Genomic DNA, 23,086 nt, shown 5'->3' with positions numbered 1-23,086 from the left:
TGGCATACCAAGAAACCAAGAAACTCCCAAAGGGCATGCACTTCATCTTCAAATAAATGAGAGGATGGTGTGGGGAAAAAGAAATAAAATTTTTGCAAGGTCCCAGAATGTTGGCCCATGATTCATGGTTCAAAGCTACAAGACACATTTGCCCAACCTAAGCAGGAACTATCTCAGCATTGAACCAACCATCCAACAAAAGAATGACTCCTTAATCAGATGGTGAGCTCACCATCTCCAAAGGTCTGCCAGTAGACGCCACTACTGCAACCTAAATAGCAGAGAGGTGAACATCATCCTACGTTCCTGGGTCCACATCACTCATGTTGGCTTCTTCTCTCTCAGTCTTACAGTTACGCTGTAACCTTCTGAAAGGGGGCAGAGACTCCTACTCTGGCCAGAGGCACCTCACATGGAGGTGTGCTAGGGTGTTGAGTGGAATACACATGCCCAGGAGGCATGAGATGGACATATGAATCTCTATCCTCTGAAGGTGTAACCTGGAGGCTCCAAGGAGGACAATCTCTATGGAGCCCCATGTAGATGTAGGTACCAGACAGGTAGGGTTGAGTTTATGGCCTGTACCTTCATCCAGGGACACAGCAGAGAAGGAGGTGAGAGGCATGTCAGCACCCTAACATGCACTCATGTGGCTGATCTCAGTCAATCCTTCCCATATCCCTGCAAGGGGAGAACATGACTTCTATCCCACAGACAAAAAACCCAATGCTCAGTGCTTAGGAAGATAAAGCTGCGGGTCCAAGTCCTACAGTGAGTCTAACTGAGATGGCATTCTGCATTCTTGTCACCTTTACCTGTGATGGTCAGGTGGTTGTCCTCTGATTCCAGACCTGTCTATTTAGAAACATTCCCAATCCTTCCTGCCTTTTCTGATTCTGTCATTTCAGAAAACAGAGGCCCTTAATCATCTTAGGTAAAAATCTAATGAGAGCTCTGCTTGGTTTTCTACTGTATCATCTTACCTATGGCCCACTGGGAGGGAAGCTGGAAGCTGAAACAGTTCCCCACTTTCCCTCCTCCCCCTTTGTGCAGACACGGGCCCTACTAAGCTACAGGGGCACCATAATAAAGCTGCACTCACCTCACCCGGGATGGATGTTTATATGCAAAACACTAAATGCAAGGAAGTCCCAGATGGCCTGCCTGGGAGCAGGAGAAAAGCAGGTCTGCACGCTGCACCCTCCCATCATGGGGACCTGCATGTCTTCCTGGGCTTTTACAGAGGGTAAAAAGCAGGCGCAGAAAGAGGAAGGAGGAGGAGAAGCCAAAACATGTTGGCTGTGAAATGTGGCATATCTGGGGAGTTCGGGAAGAAAGCAGCTTGTGGGTGTCAAAGGGGAGAGAGACAAGACAAAAGTATTCTAAAAAAGTGTCGCTTTGCTATGAAAAGGATCCTCTCAACATTCTTCAGAGAATAATGGTAAAGAATAACATGCCATTACCTTTTTCTCTTCTTCCTAATGCGACTCTACAGAGACACCGGGACATGAGGCATCACTATTTATATTTGAATTACGAATGAATGAAACAATAGATAAATGAATGAAAGAAAACTTTGAATCCACCATTGAGTTCCCAAAGTCCTAACACTCTTCTGCCTGTGCTGGGAATGATAACAGCTAACGCCACCCCGGTGAAGGTTTTATACCACACTATGTCCTGATGATCCCAACCACAGGTTAAAAACATCATGAGTGAAAAGGGCACTTAGAACATCCAACCTACTGCCTGTTGGGGCTAACAGCATGGCACTGCACAACACTGGCTGTCCCTCCTCATGAGCACATGGCCGGCTAGGAGCCGAGGCTTGACAATGCCACCAGCATGGCAAGTGAATCCTACCATGCCACACTAACCCAAGGAGAGATCAACATGTTCAGTGCTAATAAAGTCACTACTGAATGCATATTGCTGTCACATTAAAGCAAAAGTCCTGAGTCAAATCACCATAAGTTAGGGTTCGATTACCAACTTCATTAATCTGCCTCTGCCCCCACAATGCGCCATGGACAGCCAAATGGCAATGCTGTTGCTCTCTGGCCTGTCCCCCACCCCCCCAAAAGATACTCAGAGAGGAGTCTGTCTATGAGGAGCTGTCCATCTCAAATAGCCAGAGGGGCAGGCTAGAAATCTGGCCAGATTTAGAGAGAGGCCAAAGAGCTAGAGACCACTTATAAGAGGGAGGTAGTCACCCACATATGGTGTACTCCTCAAGGGTAGAAAATGTCTGATGTGTCTACTCCCAGAGGTCAGCTCCAAGCCAGCTATACATGCAAAATTCTTGTGAGTTTGATGTAACTTGAATTAAGTTAAATCCAGGGTCCTCCTCTTCTTTATGAGGAGAGGAGCAGTCTCTCTGAAGTCTCAAGACAGGCCTCACAGGCCAGCAGGGACTGAGCTTTACTCTGTGGAAACGCAAGATGGTGTCCAAGTCTTCAATTCACCACCGACTGACTATCCCTTGGAGCTAGGTACCAAGGAGCAGGTATAGCTCAAAGAAGAATTCTCAAGAAAATTCAAGAATTTCTTCCTAGAATCTGAAGAGATAACTCATAGTTAGGAGTACTTCCTGCTCTTGCAACGGAGCTGGGCTCAGTCCCTAGCACTCACATGGCAGCTCACAACCATCTGTAACTCTAGTTCCAGGGGATCTGATGTATTCATCTGGCCTTCACAGGCTGTTGCATGCACATGGTGCTCTTAAACTCATGCAGGAAAACACACATACACAGGAAATAAGTAAATCTTTTTTTTTTAAAGTTTCTCAAGACAGGGTTTCTCTGTGTTACCACTGTGGCTGTCCTGGAACTTGCTTTGTAGACCAGGCTGGCCTTGAACTTATGGAGATCTGCTTGCCTCAGCCTCCGGAGAGCTGGGATCAAAGGCATGCGCCACCACCACCTGGTAGTAAATCTTTTTTGAAATATAAAAAAAAAAATCCATCCTGTCCACTACTAACATCACCATGTCTGTCACAGAGATCACCACCATCATGACCTTACCACTGTGACCTCTAATACCATTACTAGAATTGTTATAACATTGCTACCATACTTAACACCACTATCATGAAAACTGACATCACCATCGTCACAATCGCCACCACCACCACGACCACCATTACCATTACTCTACTGTCCATTATATCACAACCACTACTACAGATGCCATCACTGTCACCATTATCCCTACAACCACAACTGGCACCATCACAACTGCCACCACCACCATGATAACCACTGCTATTCCAAACGTCATTACATTGCCACCATTACCATCACCACCATCACAGTTCCCAGCAAGGCCACCATCAACCTCATACACTAAACCTATTAGTCCTCCAAAAATAACTCTGAGTTCCAAAGAACTTGTGGAGACACCACATGCCTTGAGGGCATGTTGAACACAGGGCCGTCCTTCAGGAGTACAACATGGAAAAGGAGAAACTACAGTGACCGTAAAAGTCCTGCTCAGATGATCAGGGCCAACAGTACAAGTGGCAAGCCACACTGACGTTATGTACAGATGTTTTATATGACAAAGCGAGAATGGCACTAGTCTACCCATTTGGCCTTTCCTCTCCAGGCCCATAACCCAAATCTAATCATGTGAACAACATTCTGTAAACTATAGCAAGGGAAATTCAACTCTAGAACTAAAAGCATCCAAAATTTCTCCAATAACTTTAGGTTAAGAACTAAGGCAATATTGCTGGGCGTTGGTGGTGCACACTTTTAATCCCAGCACTCAGGAGGCAGAACCAGGCAGATCTCTATGAGTTCGAGGCCAGCCTGGTCTACAGAGTGAGATCCAGGACAGGCTCCAAAGCTACACAGAGAAACTCTGTCTCAAAAAAAAAAAACCTAAGGCAATATCAATGAACTGTGAGGATTAATTAATGTGTATAAATGTTGTTCCTTCATTATGACAACTACATTAACACAAAATGCTAACAATGAGAAAGCTGGGTGTGGAGCAGAAGGGACTCTGCCCCATCTTAGCACGTTTTTCTGTTAAGATTAAAATATTTCTGAAATTAGAATTTTCTTTGAAAATGAAATGGAGTCTTACCTTAAGTTCTACAAAATTCACTTCTAAGTAGTTCCCTGAAATAATTCCTTCCCTAGTTACCTTGTCTTAGTTCAGTACTATGTCAGTGCTCATCCAAATATTGGTACCACCCTTAATCCGTGCCCAGGTGCCCCATCTAACCTACCCCACTTCCTGAGGCCACCCAGGGCTTTCAGAAGCACTGAGAAGAAGATTCCACCCATGCTGTGATGGCTCCCATCACCTTCAGGATTGATTCCAGGCTTTCACGAGGCACAAAAGGTCTTTTCCAGGCTCCTCCTCCTCCACATGTGTCTCTTGATGTTGCCATATTAGAAAAGTTATTGCTCACACTGTCACCTTCCACACACAGAGCCCTGCTGCATCTCTGGGGAGTGGCATCTCCTGCTGTTCTTCCTTGTTGGGCCCCCTCTGCTCTTTACCACTCAGTGAAGACACTGCTTCCTACAGGGCTCTTCCTCCACCCCAGGACAGGTGAGTGAGCCATGGAGGACACCCTTGTCACCCCTACACTTGTACATAGCCTGGACTGTCTTACTGGCTTGGTTTCTGAGAGGGGAGGCGAGTATTCTCAAGCACCACAACAAATGTTTGCTTGGCCATGAATAAACAACTGGGGAGGAAAGGTAGACTGAAAAACCACTGCCCGCAATGAAGGGCCTTTGTTCCTGGGTTCTGGATTTGGAATCCTAATCTTCAGGACTCCATTAACATCACTGGAGTACTATATAACTACATCCCATTATACGGCAATGTAATGGGTTGCTGGATTTAATTATAATGGGGTAATTAATGTCTGGGTATTACTAGTTTGGACATAAAACTTGAATATTACCTTCAGTGTACCTACTCTAACTTCATGATTATCCAGCTTAGGAATACCATTTTCTGATGGGAAGTGCCTTTGTCATGGAGTAAGTGATGCCAAGCAGAACATCTGGCCTGCAGCCCGCTACCGTCCTTCAGGCTGGGCTCTACCACACCTCTATCTTTCTAGAGCCACAGTGCAAATACCATATACCATGCTCTCTGGGTTTCCCAGGGCATCTTCCCAAGTCTTTTTGGAAACATCCAAGCAATACCCTTTCTTGACTTCAGTTTTCTTCCATCACATCAAGTAAAAGCAACCCATGAGGAACGAGGGACCCTCAGAAGCTTTGACAAAGTGAGGACAGTACAGTCAAGTTGGAGAAAGGCTGATGAACTCATCCTGAGTCTCCATGTCTCTACCACATCTTCCCCTCCAACTTTCTCACAGTGCTTGCTTTGGGCATTGTTACAAAAGATTGTAATTTCATGTGAAGTATCACTATACACATCTGCAATCAAGCGCTCAAGAGGTACACGTAAGAGGATGAAGAGTTTGGGGCTGCCCTTGCCTACACAGTAAGACCCTGTCTCAAAGAAAGAAAGAAGAGAGAGAGAGAGAAAGACAGAGTGTGTATGAATTCATTCTTTGCCTTAACAAAATCTTTGCTTCCTGTCAATGACTTTCAGGTCACTTTCAAATGGCAACATCATGAACACTCACAGCACAAATTCCAAACGCATGACAGAATGCCCCCACTCTGACCCATCCTCTCACTTATCCTTCCAGAACCCAGTGATGGGCAGGCCTGAGCTTCCCTTTAGCTTGACAGATCACCTATGCTTGAACTCTGATCAGTCGATTAAAAAAAATATTGCTCCCGGGCCTCTGTGCTGTAAGGACACCCAAACCAGCATATTATAAAGGTCAAGTGAAGATGACTGCCCAGCTGCCTGCCAGCTTCTCCAGCTTCTCATTCTTACAGGCTGTAACTCTGGTCACATGGCAGACTGGAACAAAACTGTCCAGCTGATCCCTTAATGCATTTTGACCCAAGTAAAGCATGAAAGTTAATAAAATGATTATAGCTTTTCCAAACACTACGCTTTAGGGTGGTTCATCGCATGACAACAGACAATAAGAAGAAATGCCCTCAGCTTCCTGCACGACACTGTTCCGCTGTGAGACAGACAGGATGCTCTTTCCCACCCTTGTTACGCTGGTGTTCCTGGCTCCAATTCTCTAGGCAATCTTCACTCAGACCCCACAAGCACAGATCTGGGATCCCCCAGGGTCTCTTCAAGGCAGCCATCATTTCCTCAATTACTTTGTTTACTGCCTGACCCCCTCTCCATTAATATAGTAAACTCACTCCCTACCTGCTCCCTCCATGGCTTGGTATTCCAGATTAGAGGCCTTACGCACGTAGATCTGTGGGCTGTATTGCACCTAGCTGTCATTTCAAAGGGTGATTTTATTCGTTCTCAAAATTCTTTAGCTTTCTTCGAAGTCTTCCATTTGGAGAACTACCCAAGGGAAGTTTATATGGATGCCTGCAGTGGAGGGGCCCCATAGTACAGAGTAGAACAGTGATGCATAGCCTTCCCAATATGGTGATAGGTGTAAGGTCGTTTCCAACAGGGTGCTCACAGCTGGGTACCAACTTCCAGGCTCACCGATCTTTTTAAGTGGGGGTTTCTTCTCTCTAGTTCAGTTTGACAGCTCTTTAGGAGCAGAGACCATGCCTGTCCCCTAAAAGATCCAGAGATGAAACCTACTGTGTCTTGGCAGTAGCCTGACCACTGACAGACTGCTGAGACTCCTTTACACCTGAAAAGTAACTCTAGAGGCAGAAAGCACCTGTGGCCATCTCCTTCCCATGGGCCTATTAACCAGCAATCCTGACATGCCACTAAACAGCTATCTCTTGTGGGATGGGCCAGTGACAGCTCAGATAGGAAGTGGCCTGAGATGTCCCTCCCTGTTTGGGGACATAATCTACAGTGACCCACGTAACATCTAGAGCCTCAGGGACACTGAGATCCCCTCCCCTTTAATTCCCCAGGACTCCCAGTGCCCTCTTCTGAGAACACTCTGAAGTATTCTCTGACAGTCCAGTCTTCAGTCCCAACTGAAGTTGCCAAGGGCCAGAAATGATCTGTCCCTTTTTGCTGGCCCCTTTCCCCAATACTCAGAGCTGCAAGCACATCTGGTCTTCTTTACTTGATTCCAGGAGTCATGCTTTCTGACAGAGAGTCAGTGAAGAGGCAGAATGCTTCCAGGTTCTCCTCTGAGCCACTGACACGTTCACCTTGACCCCAGCAGCCCCATGCTGATTCCACCATTTCAACTAATAGCCATCCCAAGACACAATAACAAGGACAGTGACACTTCCTCTGAGCTTTGGCCTGAGCTCCTGAAGAGACATCACATACCCATCTGAGCATCCAAACACCTCAGACTGCCTTGGTGAAGAAGAGAAAGGGTAATGTGGATGAGGAGGAAAGGAATAGGGGTGCCTTTCAGTCTTCTGCCCTGTGTCATTATTTGAAGTATTGCACTCCCTGCATCTCCCGTGTGGGAGGAAACCACTCCCTCCCTATATGCCCCAAGTGTTTCAGGGCTTCTTAGATGGGAGACATGTAGGTGTTTCTCCTGGTAAACATTTCCTTCCATGCTCCACTGCCATGTTTTGCTTCTCTCATATCTGCACTTGTCTTGCATGACCAGCAACACCTTTGCCCCAAGATCCATGACTCCAATCATGGACCACAATGCCTTTTGTTTGCCTGTACCCTAATATCATGGCGAGAATGAGTAGTAGATGTGCCTATTATAATAGCAAATCCCTTCCAAAAAAACCCTCACTTCTATCCAGGTCTACCATCTCAGTGGTAGGTCACAATCACAGCCTTGATGTCAAGCACTAGCACACAATCAATTTTGTAATGTTGCCTTTGCTCAGCCATGCCAGTATGTTTCCTTATGTCCCTGGTACACCATAGCTTTACAGGTTCTGAGACTCACTCTCCATTCATACAATAGTCACTAGTACCTTCTTGGTGCCTAGAACCATGACAGAATCTGAGAAGGAGGAAGGGGGCAGACCTACACCCCATGACAAACTGTGTCAATTCTTAGAATAAGCTAATGAGTCAGAGGTAATAAATCCCACCATGCAAATGGGAAGCCAAGGCTAGGGCGAGTCTCGGAGTGAGATGGTGGGACAGGCATGGGGCAGGTCTGCCGGGAACCATGTCTTTCCCCTGCTCATAAACAGAAGAAAGATGTAAATGATCTCTGGGGCCTGGGATCTCCCAAGAAAACAGTTCTTCAATCTATCAAATGGGGGAGCAAGTGGGAGAGGTCCCTCGTCCTTAGATGAAGCTCTCTTAGGTCAGTTGATCTGACCCAACTCTACTGATGAATGACACTTCTGGGCTTCCCCAAAGTGTCCAATGTGCCTTCCTGTACCATTTTCTCCTCCATGGTGTATTTATCAAGCACTCTCTGTGAAGATTTAGGAGAAAATGACTCCCCTTTCATCTGCCATGGGCAACAAGCCTCCTCCTACAAACACATAGTGTGAGGAGGCGGGCTTGGAGGCAAGCTGCTCTGAACTGTTGCCCAACTCCATCACGCTCTTTGCTCTGCCACAGCCCTGCTCTTCTAGCATTGTTGAAACAATATGGTCAGCTGATGGGTCCACAAAACACCAACTTGACACATAAAGGCTGAAGCCAGCCCTCTTTGTTCTATACCCTCTTTTCACTACCATCGCCCCAAAGCTGGAAAATGTTGAAACAAAGTAAGAAAACAGGGGAATGGCCCAAGTTCACCCCCAACCTTTTCCTTCCAGCAGATGGGAAGGCTTTCTTCCATCTGCACACTCAGGTGAGGATGGACTGGCCCCAATTCTCTACCCCGCATTCTCTTTCCTTTGCCATGTAACTTCAGACACGTAACTCAAGAGGGAGAGTCTCTTACACTTTCCCATTTATCTGACCCTGTTACTCACTTTGGCTGAGAAAATGGAGCAGAAGCAACAGAGCAAAGTCTGAAGCTAGACTCCCAGCAGACCTGAGCATTTCCATTGGCTATTCTGAAACTCTGATGCTGCAATAAATATGCATTGGTTCATATGCCTATTGATAAAAGACCCATGGCTGGTCATCCATCATTTCAGACCACAGTTGGCCAGCATCATCCTCACCAGAAAGCCAGAGGCATTCACTTGCTCAGATCAGGTGACTTCACCCAGATTTACTGACCAGAGACTCAAAAAGCAAACACTGTTGCTTAATCACACTGAGTTCTAAGTTGTTTGTTACACTGCATCAGCTAACTGATACAAAGGCCATCTCCTCTCAAAGTGGACAAGCTGCTCCAATACAGTCAGTAAGTGACCAATATCAAGCTCCTTCCAGCCCCAAGTACGAAGGTTCCATCTGGCAGCTATCATGTAGAGATCACTGAACCAGATGTGGGCTGTTTGATGGGTTCATGCCAACTCACACAGCTTCACCTCACCTCTGCCTTGCATAACACTTCCCATTGGGTCCACCACCAGGCTTCTTATCTAGCCCCTTTGTCCATGCCACCTCAGAGGAGGCCTTTGAATCTGAAAACTCTTAGTGCCTGGTGCATAAAAAGGGTAACTGAGTCATTTCAGCTGCTGCAGGCTGCCTACACTTGTGTCTGCTCTTCGAGCCCCGTGCCTCCTGGATGAAGGGGCGAGCCGCTAATAAGACACAGGACAGAACTAATGCTCTGCTCAGATATTTAATGACCTGAAAAAGAAAGAACCCAAGGTCCCTTCAGGTCCATGCTTCAGGTCCCCCCGCCTCTTCCTCCCTTCTCCCTTTCCCTCTGACCCCACAGAGAAGCAGACCAGCTTCCTTGAGTATCCCTGGGTATAGAGAATGGAGGTAACTCAGACTAGAAACAGCACAGCCTTCCCTACACTGTCTCTCAGTGATTGCTTGGATTCTCCTTTGAAATAACAAAAATCAAACATTAAGTTCTTTCAAAGTAGTGTTTTACTTAGGTTATTCTGCCTGGCAAGAACATTAAGAATGTGTTTAGTATGTTCACTGGGCAGCTGAGGCTCGAAGCAGTGTTTGCCTGGGGGCAGAAGTCAATATTCCTGGGATCCCACCAGCGTCCATTTTCCAGGCCCTGTAAACAGGGATTAGCAGAGATGAGCAGACTCCGGTCCTGCAAAAACACTCTAGGTCACCAGATGGGAACCACAGCAAATAGTTGAGCAGTAGATGGGAGGCTGATGGGCCAGCTCTGTATCGAGGGAGGTGAATCCTGGAGACGGCAGGTCCTGGGATCAACCTTCCTGTCACAGCCCTGAGCACCAAACCAGCCAGAAGAATGCGTAGGAACTGCCCTTCCTCGTGATCCTGTGATCTTGTTTGTAAGAAGTTCTAAGGGAAACAATGAATCTCTCCAATTCACAGCACTTTTGTTAAAGTGCTGGAGCTTTAAAATCTATAAACAGTGGGATATAATTAAATGCAAATGTGGGTCCTTGTTTAAAAATTAATCTTTTATAATTAATTAGTAATTTAAAATATCTTGGTAAATGATACTTAAATGGCATGGAATTATGCTAGCTCTGGGTGATAAAGTCGTCTGCTAGAGATTTGCTGCGCTGGAGCGAGAGATATCTGCACATATCACGTGGGACAACAGAGCTCGGCAATTCTTTAATTTACCTTTGCAACAACTGTAGTAAAAAGCAGTCTCTTTATATTCAGATTGTGGGGGCTTCGCTCACTGCAGCAGAACCAGCAAGGAAATTGCTTGGAGTCAACCCACTTCCATTTAAAGATTAAATTGGCCTCCAGCCATGCTGTCGGCCTGGAAAGCCAAGCTGGGGAGGGATGTTGATGAGGGGGACCCTTTCTACCTCTGTCACCCTCAATATTCTACTCAGCCTGAGCAAAAGGTGCCACACAGTCCCAAAGCAATGAGAAGCTGTCCCTGCAGCTGCTTCCCTCCATCTTTCTCCTATCCTCCCTCTACAGAAGAGTTTGTCGGCGCCTAACCACAAAGGTACCTGTCACCTGTTGCCAGTGTCTCTCTGTCACCTCCTTTCCCTTCTCAGCACTGCAAAGACTGCCCTAGAGCACTCTGCTGCTAGAAGGTCACCACTCGTCTGGATCCAGGTACACACTGCAGTGTGGGTCTCCCCTAGGGGGGGGTGTCCTGTTCTGGTGCCTGAGAGACTGCGCTAGTTTGAGGGTCTCATGTTACAAGTTACTGTTTGGTTACATCCTTGAGCAGGCCTGTGGGGAGAGGGGTGGAGAAAGGGAGAGAGTATTGTGTGTGTGTGTATGTCTCTCTCTGCGTATACATGCAGACATAAACACATGCATACATGTGAGTTAGTCTCTCATACCTGCTTACATCAATGTTCACTCTCAATCCTGCCCCACATATTCATCTCTCTGCCCTGTGCTGGCTCCCACCGCATGCCACAGCTGGGTCAGGACCACTTTGCCTACAGGAGCAGCCCACGCTGTTTGCTGACCTCTCCCCTCTCCTGACCTGGAGTAGGATTCTAAGGTAACTATAAGTCTTCCCAACAGCAGAAGTTTTAAGAGCAGAGTCCTGGATGAATAAGCCACCTAGGACTTGTTGAGCAGCCAAAGCAGCAGCCAAAACACACTTAAGAAAACCTCAGCTATAATCCTTTCTCCAGGAAACAAGAACTATCAGAAACACCCACTTATTCCCCCCAAAAGGTGGCCGGGTTTGGGGGGCTCTCAAAAGATAAAAGGGCAAATGTTACACAGGCCCAACCCACAGTTTTCATTCCAGTAGAAGGAAGCAAATGTCCAACTTTTATGGGACACTGGCAAAGGGGAAGCTGCACCTGTCGTCACTAATGAGGAGCAAGGATCAGCTGGCTTTTACACTGAGTACGTGGCTAGTCTTTCATTTCTAACGAGACAAAGGAGATGGAGAGAAAAGAGAAGGAAATACAGATCAGCAAAGGAGAGAGAGGGGACTAGGAAAAGCTAGAAACAGGCTCACGACCAGCGGCAAGGTGAAAGGATAAATCTGAGGGCTCACACTCAGCCAGCAAGAGCCTCAGTGGGCGACAGCCCTGGGTCACACCCTCTCTGCTAGCTTCTGAGGACGCCCTGTAGTGTGTGGCCCCGTTGGCCTCAGGGAGAAGGCTAGTTCCTGTATCCGGGTACTTGATATGATTCTTGATCCAGAGGAGACACCGGACAGTACTTGTTGGGTGCACAGGTGATTGGATAGATGGATGACAGACAGACACAGTGACAAAGGAGGGACACACATCCAGTGACGAGCAAACTGGCAGTGGATAGCTGGTCTCCCCGGCCATCAAACCCGACCTGGAGAGGGTTGAAGACTGGAAGACAAACTGTGGACCATTAGCCTCTAAGACGTGAAAATGAACCCCCAAATGATCCTGCCTAAAGCTCAGATTCCCTGATCTGACTCAGGAGTCCCTCCGGCCATCAGCTTAGCCTCAGTTTCAGCCATTTCTGGTCCCATACATTACAGCTGCTAAAATATTTCCCCACCTGCCCCTCTGTATCCCACCAGCCAGCTCATTCCTCTAGACCTAGCCTTGTTACTGCTGAGTCCAGGAGGCCTCCTGGACACTGTGACTATCTGTCTCCCTGACTACAAGGTACTGCTCCATCCTTCCACCACTGTGGATAACAGGATCTGTTCACACCTCCATCTTCCCTAACCAAGCTGGAAGCCCCATGGAATCAGGAGCCAAGCCACAGTGCCGGGGCTCATTAAATCTGGAAATGTGACAGATGGAACTATGTGAGGAGACAACTCCAGAAGCTGTGGGCGAGCAGGATCCCCAGAGCAAGGCCCTGATCTTAGTCCCTCACAGATGCTTCTGGCTCTTCTGACTTCACTGCCTGAGTCCCCAAGGCTCTGGGGTGAGGTGGAAAGGCCCACGCCCACCTTCCCATCAGTGAGCCAGCTGACAGGTTTGAGTGAAAATAATGTCACAGACAAACTCACAGCCCACTAAAGCCATTCACCAGCCAGTGACAAAGCCTAACTGAAAAGACAGTGAGCCCAACCTGCTCCCCAGGTAAGGTGACTGGAAGGACCCATCCTCCCTCCCTCCCTCCCTCCCTCCCTCCCTCCCTCCCTCCCTCCCTCCCTCCCTCCTTCTCTCCCTCCCTCCATCCATCCCTCAAAGGCCAAGAGTAGAACACATCACACCTTGCTGGAGGAAGAAATTGTTCAGCAAGCCACAAGGGCATCTGTGTGGTGATCACAGGCCTGGGATCAGAATACCAGAATGCTATCCCTCCAAGCTCAGCTGCTTCAGTGGGGGGAGGGGGGGGAGGTGGATCTCCTCCAAGTTCAGCTGCTCCAGGGGTGCTTCTCACCACCTTTACTTTGCTGTTGTTTATATTTTATTGTGATGTTAGATGGGACCCAGATCCTCGCACATGCTAGCCAGCTGTTCTACACTGGCCGCATACCCAGCCCTCTCACTACCTTTTAAAGACCCTGTGTCCACATCATCGAGAGAATGTGGAATCAAGACAGAGTCATGGACAGCAGTGGGTCCATGAGCCCACAGGGACCCGGGCAAGCACCAAGACATCAGTCTCCTACAATCCACCCTCCCACAAATCACCAAGACCAGAGTGCTAGCCCCAGACAACAGCCCCTCATGATGCAGAATCACAGATAATCCAGTGGTACCATGTAACCCCCCAGGCCAAGGGCTGATGGCAGTGAACTGCTGCACTAGGGTTACTGCTCAGAGAAGCAGCTTCCAGCATGGTTCATTGACAGCCTAGCAGGTCACAGTGGGCAAGGCTATTACTAACAACAACGGAGGTGTCAACCACATCAGCAGAGTCACACTTGGGAAATGTAAGTCTCTGTCAGAGCTGACTTTCCTCATCCACTCCCATTCAGCCCGTGCTTTCTGAAAGGGAGAAATGAAACGTTGCATCTGGGAAGGCCACACAGCCTCCACGGGCTACCCCTCCTCTACGCCACCAATCAACACAGTAGTGGCCTATCACCATGGTGTAGGGCTAGGAGGCCATTTACTTCTCTCTACGGTGCTAAGAAGGTCATAAAATTCAGATGGGGGTCACCCTGGTGAGAATCACCTGTCCTGTCCTAACAGGGGATATTGGGTCCTTTTGCCTAAAGAGCTCAAGCAGTGTCCCCAGACAATGACAGGACCACTGTGCAGGATGGAGTTCCCCATCTTTTAGGGGCCTTGTAGGACTAGACAGCTGGACAGAAGTCTCCTCCAGCCCCCAGATCCTTTCCCATCTATGCCTAATAGACACACTATGCCTCTTAGGATGAGGCCTGGAAACAACTCTGAAGCAAGCATATCTTCCTCCGCAAAGCTGGCACAGCCACATGCGCCCGTGACAGAAAGTGTAGCACATTGTGTCCTCTGAAGTCACCAACCACGGCGGCGAGGGCTCTGCAACAGGCCAACCCTAGACTGGAATCCCATTCTGTCTCTTAGTAACGATGACTGTACACAAGTCACTTGACATCCGTTAAAAATCACAACTGCAACATGTGCTGATGTGGGAACGAACATAAAGGGCCAGGCCCGCCTCGGGCATCGGGAAAGGATGGCCAGGCCTGCCTCGGGCATCAGGAAAGGAGGGCCAGGCCCGCCACCGGCATCAAGAAAGGATGGCCAGGCCCGCCTCGGGCATCGGGAAAGGATGGCCAGGCCCACCTCGGGCATCGGGAAAGGATGGCCAGGCCCGCCTCGGGCATCGGGAAAGGAGGGTCAGGCCCGCCACGGGCATCGGGAAAGGATGGCCAGGCCCGCCTCGGGCATCGGGAAAGGATGGCCAGGCCCGCCTCGGGCATCGGGAAAGGATGGCCAGGCCCGCCTCGGGCATCGGGAAAGGAGGGCCAGGCCCGCCTCGGGCATCGGGAAAGGAGGGCCAGGCCTGCCTCGGGCATCGGGAAAGGATGGCCAGGCCCGCCTCGGGCATCAGGAAAGGAGGGTCAGGCCCGCCACGGGCATCAGGAGAAGATGTCCAGGCCTACCACATGCATCAGGAAAGGAGGGCCAGGCCCATGGGCATCAGGAAAGGCTGGCTTCCTCTATTTCCTGTGGCATGGCGGGGACCAGAGACTAGGGCTTTCTAGAAGCTGAAAGGAAAGGCAGAGGTGGAATGTCCTCTAATCAAAATTCAGAGTTTGTCCTCACACTCGGTCTCCTGCCACCTCTCCAGTTAGAGTTGCTTGACAAGGGAAGGAGCCGCTCCAGTTGTATCCACGCCCCCGAACACCCAGAGACACAAGATTTTGTGAACAGAGTCTGAAGGATTAGAAAAGGAAACCAGCTAAAGCCAAGCAAAGTGCACCCCGCACCACAGGAGTTTGCATAATTAATCACTTGGAAATAACATATTTAGGCCAGTTGTGGTTGTGTGTAAATCCTTCAGGGGCCCAGAACCAAGAAAGGCCTAGATACGTGTAGACAGAAAATACATGTGTATACATGGCTAAAAGGGACAGGTGCTAAGAAGCTTGGTGCCGGATGTTTATCATTGCTGCCTCCTCCTTCACCACATCTTAGCAGACGTAGAAACTGAGACTACAAAGATCAAGCCAATGGATCAACATCACACAGACGGGAACTGGAGCAGAGACTGGACCGCAATCTGTGTAACTTCAAGACCCATTTTCTTTCCCCTGCCAAGCTTCCCAGCAGATCAATGGCAGAGGGAGAAGGAAACAAACAAGAAAGTCAAAGAATTAGCACCAAGCGAGGAGCTGGGAGGCTGGTGACAGGCTCCGTGGACACTCTCCCCAGACAGACGAGGCCGAGTCCGGCGATAAACAGAGAGAAAAGCCGCCCCATGAGGAGCCTCCGGAAATACACCACTGGGAACATTCTGAGAAAGGCTGGACATGTCAGCACTGCTAATCCAAAGCTGAAGCACAGCATACAGGGAGGAGTGCGCTGGTGAGGACGCCGAGGACCCACTGGGCGGCACAGCCTGGCTGACCACCAGCACGATCAGGGCCTGATTAGCGGAGAGCGGCGGGGCTGCTGGCCAACGACAGCACATTAAACGTTCCCAATGTTACGCTCTCCAGCAGTGGGCTTCGTGCTGGTTCCTGATGCATGAGGTGGCATTTGGAATGATAATTAATTAGAGGGGAAAGCAGAATAAGCAAGCACAGTACATCAGATGAAATTAGTATAATTCGGCCTTTCTCTTTCATTTTACCTTCAATCGGAGTAGGCTGGCAAGGTGGCCTGGGTTATGAGGGAAACCCCCAGGGAGCATCCGCTGCTCCATACATCTATGATCCACTGGGCCCTCACTTGTTCCCAGACAGACCACACCCCTAGCCACCTCTTCTTCCCAAACCAACTCAGGCCCAGGGAGTGGACAGCAACTACCTGTGTATCACCTCTGTGCCATGAGACCACTGGAGCCAGCACCAGTCAGCTCTTCTAGTCCAGTTTTCTAGTCTGATCTCAAAGTCATGGATTCTTTGTTAAACTGGCGGCCCTCCCTCGTCTTCCTTTGGAAGTCCTGATCCCTAATAGAGGTGTTTTTAAAAGGAACACACACTGATCAGTACAAGCACCAAAGAAAGACGCCTGCTCATTCCAGGTATCACTTGATACGCAACAGACACCTCCACCAAATGTCAACAAATCCCATGGCAAACCTGCCCACTTCTCCAGAGAACTAGAAAGTCACTTTATCCCTAGAGGGTGTATACCCTGCTAACGAAAAAAAGAAAATTCAAAGGAAAAACATCCGAGTTTCAACTCGGAAAATTCGGGCAGTAACTTATAAGCAGGCTTCCCACCAGCCCCATAGCCTCTTCGGAGTCAGAACATGGGTCACCTGTTGGGGACCAATCAGTAGCCAAGTCATACTGAGGCCTCTCCCCGTATGGTCAGGTGCTGCAGACCAAGCGCTCGTGTGTCCCCTGTTCTTTCTGTTATACACCCGAGCCATTCAGTGGCCCCTGGGCATCAGGCATGTGTGGCCTCAGCCCCCACGACCTACCTCATTGATGAAGGAATGGGCTCCTTGTGGGCTAAGCAGTAGGATGGCGCGGCGCAGCGTGTCCCTGTAGCGGTTCAGCTCCTCTGTCTTCATGGTGGTGAAGAGACTGGTAAAGACGTGACTGATATTCTTGTCCACCTTTTGTAAAGAGACGTCAAGGCCCAGCCGAGAGGCCTGGTCCAGAAAGCTTTGGAGCCCACGGATATCTGAGCATGGAAGAAGAAGAGGGAAGAATCATCTTTAAGTGGGAAGGGATCTATCTGGGAGGGCAACTAACCTCAACACTCCCAACCCAGGCAGCCACCAGAAACAAGGGTTCCGGGCTACTTTACTCACTCAGAGCAGGCTGCAAGGCAGCAGCCTAGACCCAACATCCTCATCAGCATCCAGCCCCAGAGTATTTGGTGGTTGTCTTCCAGCACTGGGAATCCTTTCTACCATCCAAAGTTACTATGCCGGAATCCATCCTTTGTAATTCTTTTCTTCTCTTCTGTGTGGTCTCAGTTCTGGAGGTTCTGTCCTCCAGGCTACATGGGCTGGTGGTGACCCTGCTCCAGGTTTCCCCCATCTCCCTCTGTACCTCACATCTGAGGCTTCTTGACCCTCTAGAGTTAGATAAGACTATTGACTACCCTGAAGAGAGCTGACCCAGCCTTGGGAGGTCATGTGCTAATCCTCCAAATGTCAACATCTCATGTGATGACCCCTAGCCAATGCAACAGGCCTTGTGTCACTTCGGGATCTGATTTTTCCTCCTGGAACTTCCTTCTTCCTGCTTTGTACCAAGAGGTGACTCATCCCAAATCCAATCAGAAGCTCGTGTTTCAACTGATTCAGAGATGAACAGATAGCCAAGGTCCTTCGCTGAAGACTTTCCCCAGCACTGGGAAGGAGCATCTACAAGATAAGCCAACTGAACTAATTACCTGCTTGTGGCAGTCCAAAGCAGATCGTGGAGCCCAGAAAGATGGCACACTCTCACTGACCGAGCCTTGTGAGGGGCCAGGTGCCGCTTGGTTTGTTAAGTACAACTCTAACAGCTCTTCACAAGCCATCCACCTTCCCCAAGGGACACCTACCCAAGAATGGAACCAATGCAGAGGCAAGAAGGTACCATAAACAGCTGTTTCGATGCTATTCAAGCCTTGAGGTCCATCTGTGTCTGAGTCTGTCTCCTGGACTTCCCAAGAGCTCCCTTTGCTGCCTAACCCACCTCGGGTTTCATTTCTGTCACCGGCAGCCTAAATTGTCAACACACAGGGAAACCATTTGTGTCCACCCTTGAATGTTTCCACTACCTACCTGTCCTGACTGGTTTTGTGTGTCAACTTGACACAAGTTAGAGTCATCAGAGAAGAAGGAGCCTCGGTTGAGGAAATGCCTCCATGAGATCCAGCTGTAAGGCATTTTCTCAATTAGTGATCAATGAAGGAGGGCCCAGCCCATTATGAGTGGTGCCATCCCTAGACTGGTGGTGCTGGGTTCTATAAGAAAGCAAGGCTGAGCAAGCCATGGAAAGTGAGCCAATTAGCAGCTCCCCTCTACGGCCTCTGCAACAGCTCCTGACTCCAGGATCCTGCCCTCTTTGAGTTCCTGCCCTGACTTCCTTCATTGATAAATAGCAATGTTGAAGTGTCAGTCAAATAAACCCTTTCCTTCTCAACTTGCTTTTTGGTCATGATGTTTCATCACAGCAATAGAAACCCTAACTAAGACACTACCTTGTCCTTGCATTCCTGATCCCAAGGGCAGACCCCCCGCCAGAGGATGCTGAGTACCTCCTCTAGTTCCATAAGGCCTCTGTCCCCATGCCCTGGGGTCACTGAGACTCCAGTCACTGAAACTCTAAGTCAAAATAAACAGTGCTAACTAAACAAGTTTTATTTATTGGTGCTTCTCTGAAAATGTCTCCTCATGTCTGTCACACAAACACAGTTCTATGTGAGCAGGTGTCAAGGATGCTGCTACAGAATCCCTCAGCTTCCCATCTTGATGGAAAGACAGACTTACCAGTAAGTCTAGTCTCAGCTTCACTGTAGTAGAATAGTCCCAGGACTACCACAGGGGCATGCCCAAGAGTAGGCCCTGCTGGGAACTCTCAGAGATCCATAAACTCAGGCAAAGCATTCCTCCCTTCTACACTTCAACTTGCTCATCTATAAAGCGAGGGCTCTGAGAGACATGATTTCTAGGGGGTGGCCTCTTGGGTCCAAGAAGCTGGTGGTTGGTAGTCCAGACAGCCAGGTTCTTAATAGTCCAAAGGAGAACACTTTGGTGTGTGTGCCCAGAGCAGGATCCTGCGGGCCATCCCAGAGATAGACAAAGCAGACCGACATTTAAGCCTGCAGCCACCTGTGTTCTAGTCCTGCCAGGACTTTGGTCTGTCCTTTTGGCAGCCTGACCCTGAACCATAGACATGATCCAAGTTAGGGCTTGGGCCCTGAGTCAGAAGCAAAGACGCACCAGGAGGGCCTCTTTACCAAACTCCAGAGTGAGGATAATACAGCCTGCAGACAACCCACCAAGGACTCTAACACGGCGCCTTGTACCTGTCCCAGAACCCAGGGCCCCAACCTACAGACTCTAGTTGTCAAAGCCCACTGAACCTCCATAGAAGTCACTGTGTTCCCATCATCTCATGTGGGACCCCAGAGATCTGTAGCTCTGAGACCTCTTTTTAAAAGTGAAATTAAAGAATTGTGCTACCTAGTTTTTTATCAACTTGACACAAGATAGAATTGTCTAGAAAGAAGGAACTTCATCTGAGAAAATGCCTCCATCAGACCGGCTTGTAGGCAAGTTTGTGAAGCATTTTCTTAATGAATGATTAATGTATACATGCCCAGCCCACTGTGGGCTAGTGGTTCTGGATAGTACCATTCCTGGGCAGGTGGTTCTGGTGGAATAAGGATTAACACAATAATTGGACATATATAGAATCCAGTGAGATTTTTTTAATACATGTATACATTATACAACAAGCAAGTCAGCTAAATTAGTATATCTATCACTTCATACATATTGCTCTATGATCAGGGCATTCAAAAGTCTCATCCAACTATTGTGCAGTATTTAGCACAGTGCTGTTAACCACAGTCTCATCCAACTATTGTGCAGTATTTAGCACAGTGCTGTTAACCACAGTCTCTCCACTGTGACAACACAAGAACAGAATCCTCCCAACAGCACTCTGGTGCCTGATAACCAGTATCCTCTCACTTTCCATCCCCTTCCCAGTGTCTAGTTAGCACTCCTATACTCTCGACTTCTACAAGATCAGCCTTTTTTATTTAGTTTTATTTCCTTTTTTTACTGAAAATAGATTTTTTCATATAATATATTCTGATTATGGTCACCCCTCCCTCAACTCTTCCCAGATCCTCCCTACCTCCCCATCCACCCAAATCCAAATCCTTTCTTGCTTCCTCTTATTGGAAAACAGACATCAAAAATAATAATAATAATAAATAAAATAAAACAAACCTGTATGGGACAATACAAACAAACAAGCAGAAAAACAAAGAGCCAAATAAAAAAAATACAACAAACGCATATAGATGTAGGGATATACACTGGAACACACGGGAATCCCATAAAAAACACAAAATTGGAAATCACAATATATAAACAAAAGACAGAGAAAATAGAAAGTAAAAAAAGTACAAAATGCCTAGGAGAGGTATTATGAGACAAAAAGAAAGAAAGAAAGAAAGAAAGAAAGAAAGAAAGAAAGAAAGAAAGAAAGAAAGAAAGAAAGAAAGAGAAAGAAAGAAAGAAAGAAAGAAAGAAAGAAAGAAAGAAAGAAAGAAAGAAAGAAAGAAAGAAAGAAAGAAAGAAAGAAAGAGAAAGAAAGAAAGAACCTCCAAAACTACCATTGAATTCCTTTTGTGTTGGCCATCCACTGCTGGGCATGGGGCCCGGTCCTAAGAGTGGTTTGTATACCCAATGAGACTCCATTGGAAAAGAATCTATTTTCCACTTACAAGTGAGCATCAGTTGGAAAAAGCTTCCGAGTTAGGGATGGGGGCTTGTGTCCACTTCTCCTCTCAGTGCTGGGCCTGTGTCTGGCACCTGGTCCAGCTGTGGCATCTGTAGTTGTTCCCATTTACTGTAGGAGGAAGCATCTCTGATGATGGCTGAACAAGACACTCATCTCTGAGCATAGCAGAATGTCATTAGGAGTCATTTTGTTGCTACCTATGTTCATTTTGCTGAACAATACTATTTGGTTTTCCTCTAGGTCCTTGGCCTATTTAGTCCCATGTTCTTGGCCACCCAAACAGTGTTGGCGATGGGTTCCATCCCATGGAGTGGGCCTTAAATCCAATAGATATTGGTTGGTTAGTCCCATAAGCTTTGTGCCACTACGTCACTAACGTATCTTGCAAGCAGGTCACCATTATAAATCAAAGAGTTTGTAGCTGGGTGTGTGTCTTTGTTTCTCCTTTGATAGCATGTAAAGTACCTTCCAGTGCCATGAACACTAGTCAGTAGAGGTGAAGACTCTAGTTAGTCACCAACTCAACTTCTACATGTTCAATGGGTTTTATAGTGTTGTCTTTGGCAATAGGGCCTTACCATCAATTTATGGAGATCAACCAATTAGCCTTGTCAATAGCCTGTTTAAGCATTTGGTTTCGCAGTATTATTCACAATACCCAAGATGTGAAATCAACCTATGTATCCACCGATGGATGAAATTCAGGGTATAAATATAATGGAATACTATTCAGCCATAAAAAATAATGAAATCCTGTCAGTTGTGGAAGTATGGATAAACCTGGATGAATTTGTGTCAAGTGAAATCTTAATGATATTCTGCTATACTCATAGATTAGTGACTAGCCCAGTTGTCATCAGAGAGGCATCATCTAGCAACTGATGGGAGCAGATGCAGAAACCCACAGCCAAACATATGCGGAGCCAGGGAAACCCTGCAGAAGAGGGAGAGGAAGGATTGTAGGAGCCAGAGAAGTTGAGGACACCACAAGAAGACGCAGTCAACTAAGTAGGGCTCATAGGGGCTCACAGAGACTGAAGTGACAATCGTGGACCCTGTATGGGTCTGAGCTTGGTCCTCTGCATATCATTATGTTTGTGTAGCTTGGGGTTCTTGTGGGACTCCTAACAGGAGTGGAGCTGTCTCTGACTCTTTTGCCTGCTCTTGGGACCCTTTTCTTCCTCCTGAGTTGCCTTGTCCAGCCCTGATATGAAGGTTTGTGCCTAGTCTTAGTGCAATTTGTTATGCTGTGCTTGGTTGATATCCCTGGGGTGGGCCTGCTCTTTTTTTTTTTTTCTTGAAAGGGAAACAAAGGAGTTGAACTGGGGGAGAGGGGAGGTAGGGATGGACTGGGTGGAGTGGAGGGAGGGGAGGCTGTGGTTGGGATGCAATATACGAGAGGAGAATAAGAGGAAGGAAAGAAGGGAGGGAGATGGGAGGGAGGGATGGAGAGAGAGGAAGGAAGAAAGGGGGGAGGGAGGGAAGAGGGAGGGAAGGAAGGTAAAAGACAAGCACAGGTAGTATACTTCTGCTTCTTAACCCTAACAGAAATAGTGGACATTTTGCAGAAATACAGGAGTCTGGAGAGGTGATCAACTACCAGAAACAGTCCAGGTGTTAACCCTCTCCTGAATGTAGCATTGCCCATCATAACCCAGAGAACATCTCAGCACCCAACAGCTAATGTAGTATATTTGAAATGTCCCCAAGTGGAGTAGACAGCTGCCTTTGGGCCCCTGGGAATGGTTTTTCTAGTCCCATGCCATTTCCTCATCACTTTGAATTTCCCCATGTCTTTGTTTCTGGCCTTGGCCATACAGGCAGCTTTGACCTATAGGACAGAAGTAAATGCAACATAAACAGTGCTGTGAGAGGTTGTGTTTCCATTTCTACCCTTGGGCTTGGCTACTACTATATTAACGCCCTCAGGGTAGCCTGCTGACAAGATGCTGTGACCTGCAGAGAAGAATTAGAATGGCCCCCAAGCAACCACTACAGTCACATGCTGGCAGAACCCAGCCATAAGAGAGGACACAGCAGAGCAATCAGGTTGAACTACAGACTCATCAAAAATAACAAATGATTCTTGTTCTAAGCCACTAAATTTGGGGATGGCTTGATTGA

The 23,086-nt window shown here is 47.9% G+C and overlaps 1 protein-coding gene across 3 annotated transcripts in view; it reads right to left on the bottom strand.

Annotated features, from left to right (window-relative positions):
* Positions 1 to 23,086, bottom strand: part of Grid1 (glutamate ionotropic receptor delta type subunit 1) — a 727,989-nt gene that overhangs the window by 497,841 nt on the left and 207,062 nt on the right. For all 3 annotated transcript variants that reach the window (XM_052733985.1, XM_052733986.1, XM_052733987.1), the window contains one exon: positions 16,963 to 17,168. In XM_052733985.1, coding sequence (XP_052589945.1) covers positions 16,963 to 17,168 — 206 coding nt within the window. The remainder of the gene's footprint in view (positions 1 to 16,962; positions 17,169 to 23,086) is intronic.

Source organism: Peromyscus californicus, unplaced genomic scaffold, assembly GCF_007827085.1.
Source record: "Peromyscus californicus insignis strain IS unplaced genomic scaffold, ASM782708v3 Scaffold_12__1_contigs__length_115047231, whole genome shotgun sequence".
Taxonomy (NCBI): Eukaryota; Metazoa; Chordata; class Mammalia; order Rodentia; family Cricetidae; genus Peromyscus; species Peromyscus californicus.
The sequence above is the reverse complement of the archived record's forward strand: the minus strand, read 5'-3'. Positions and strand labels throughout refer to the sequence as shown.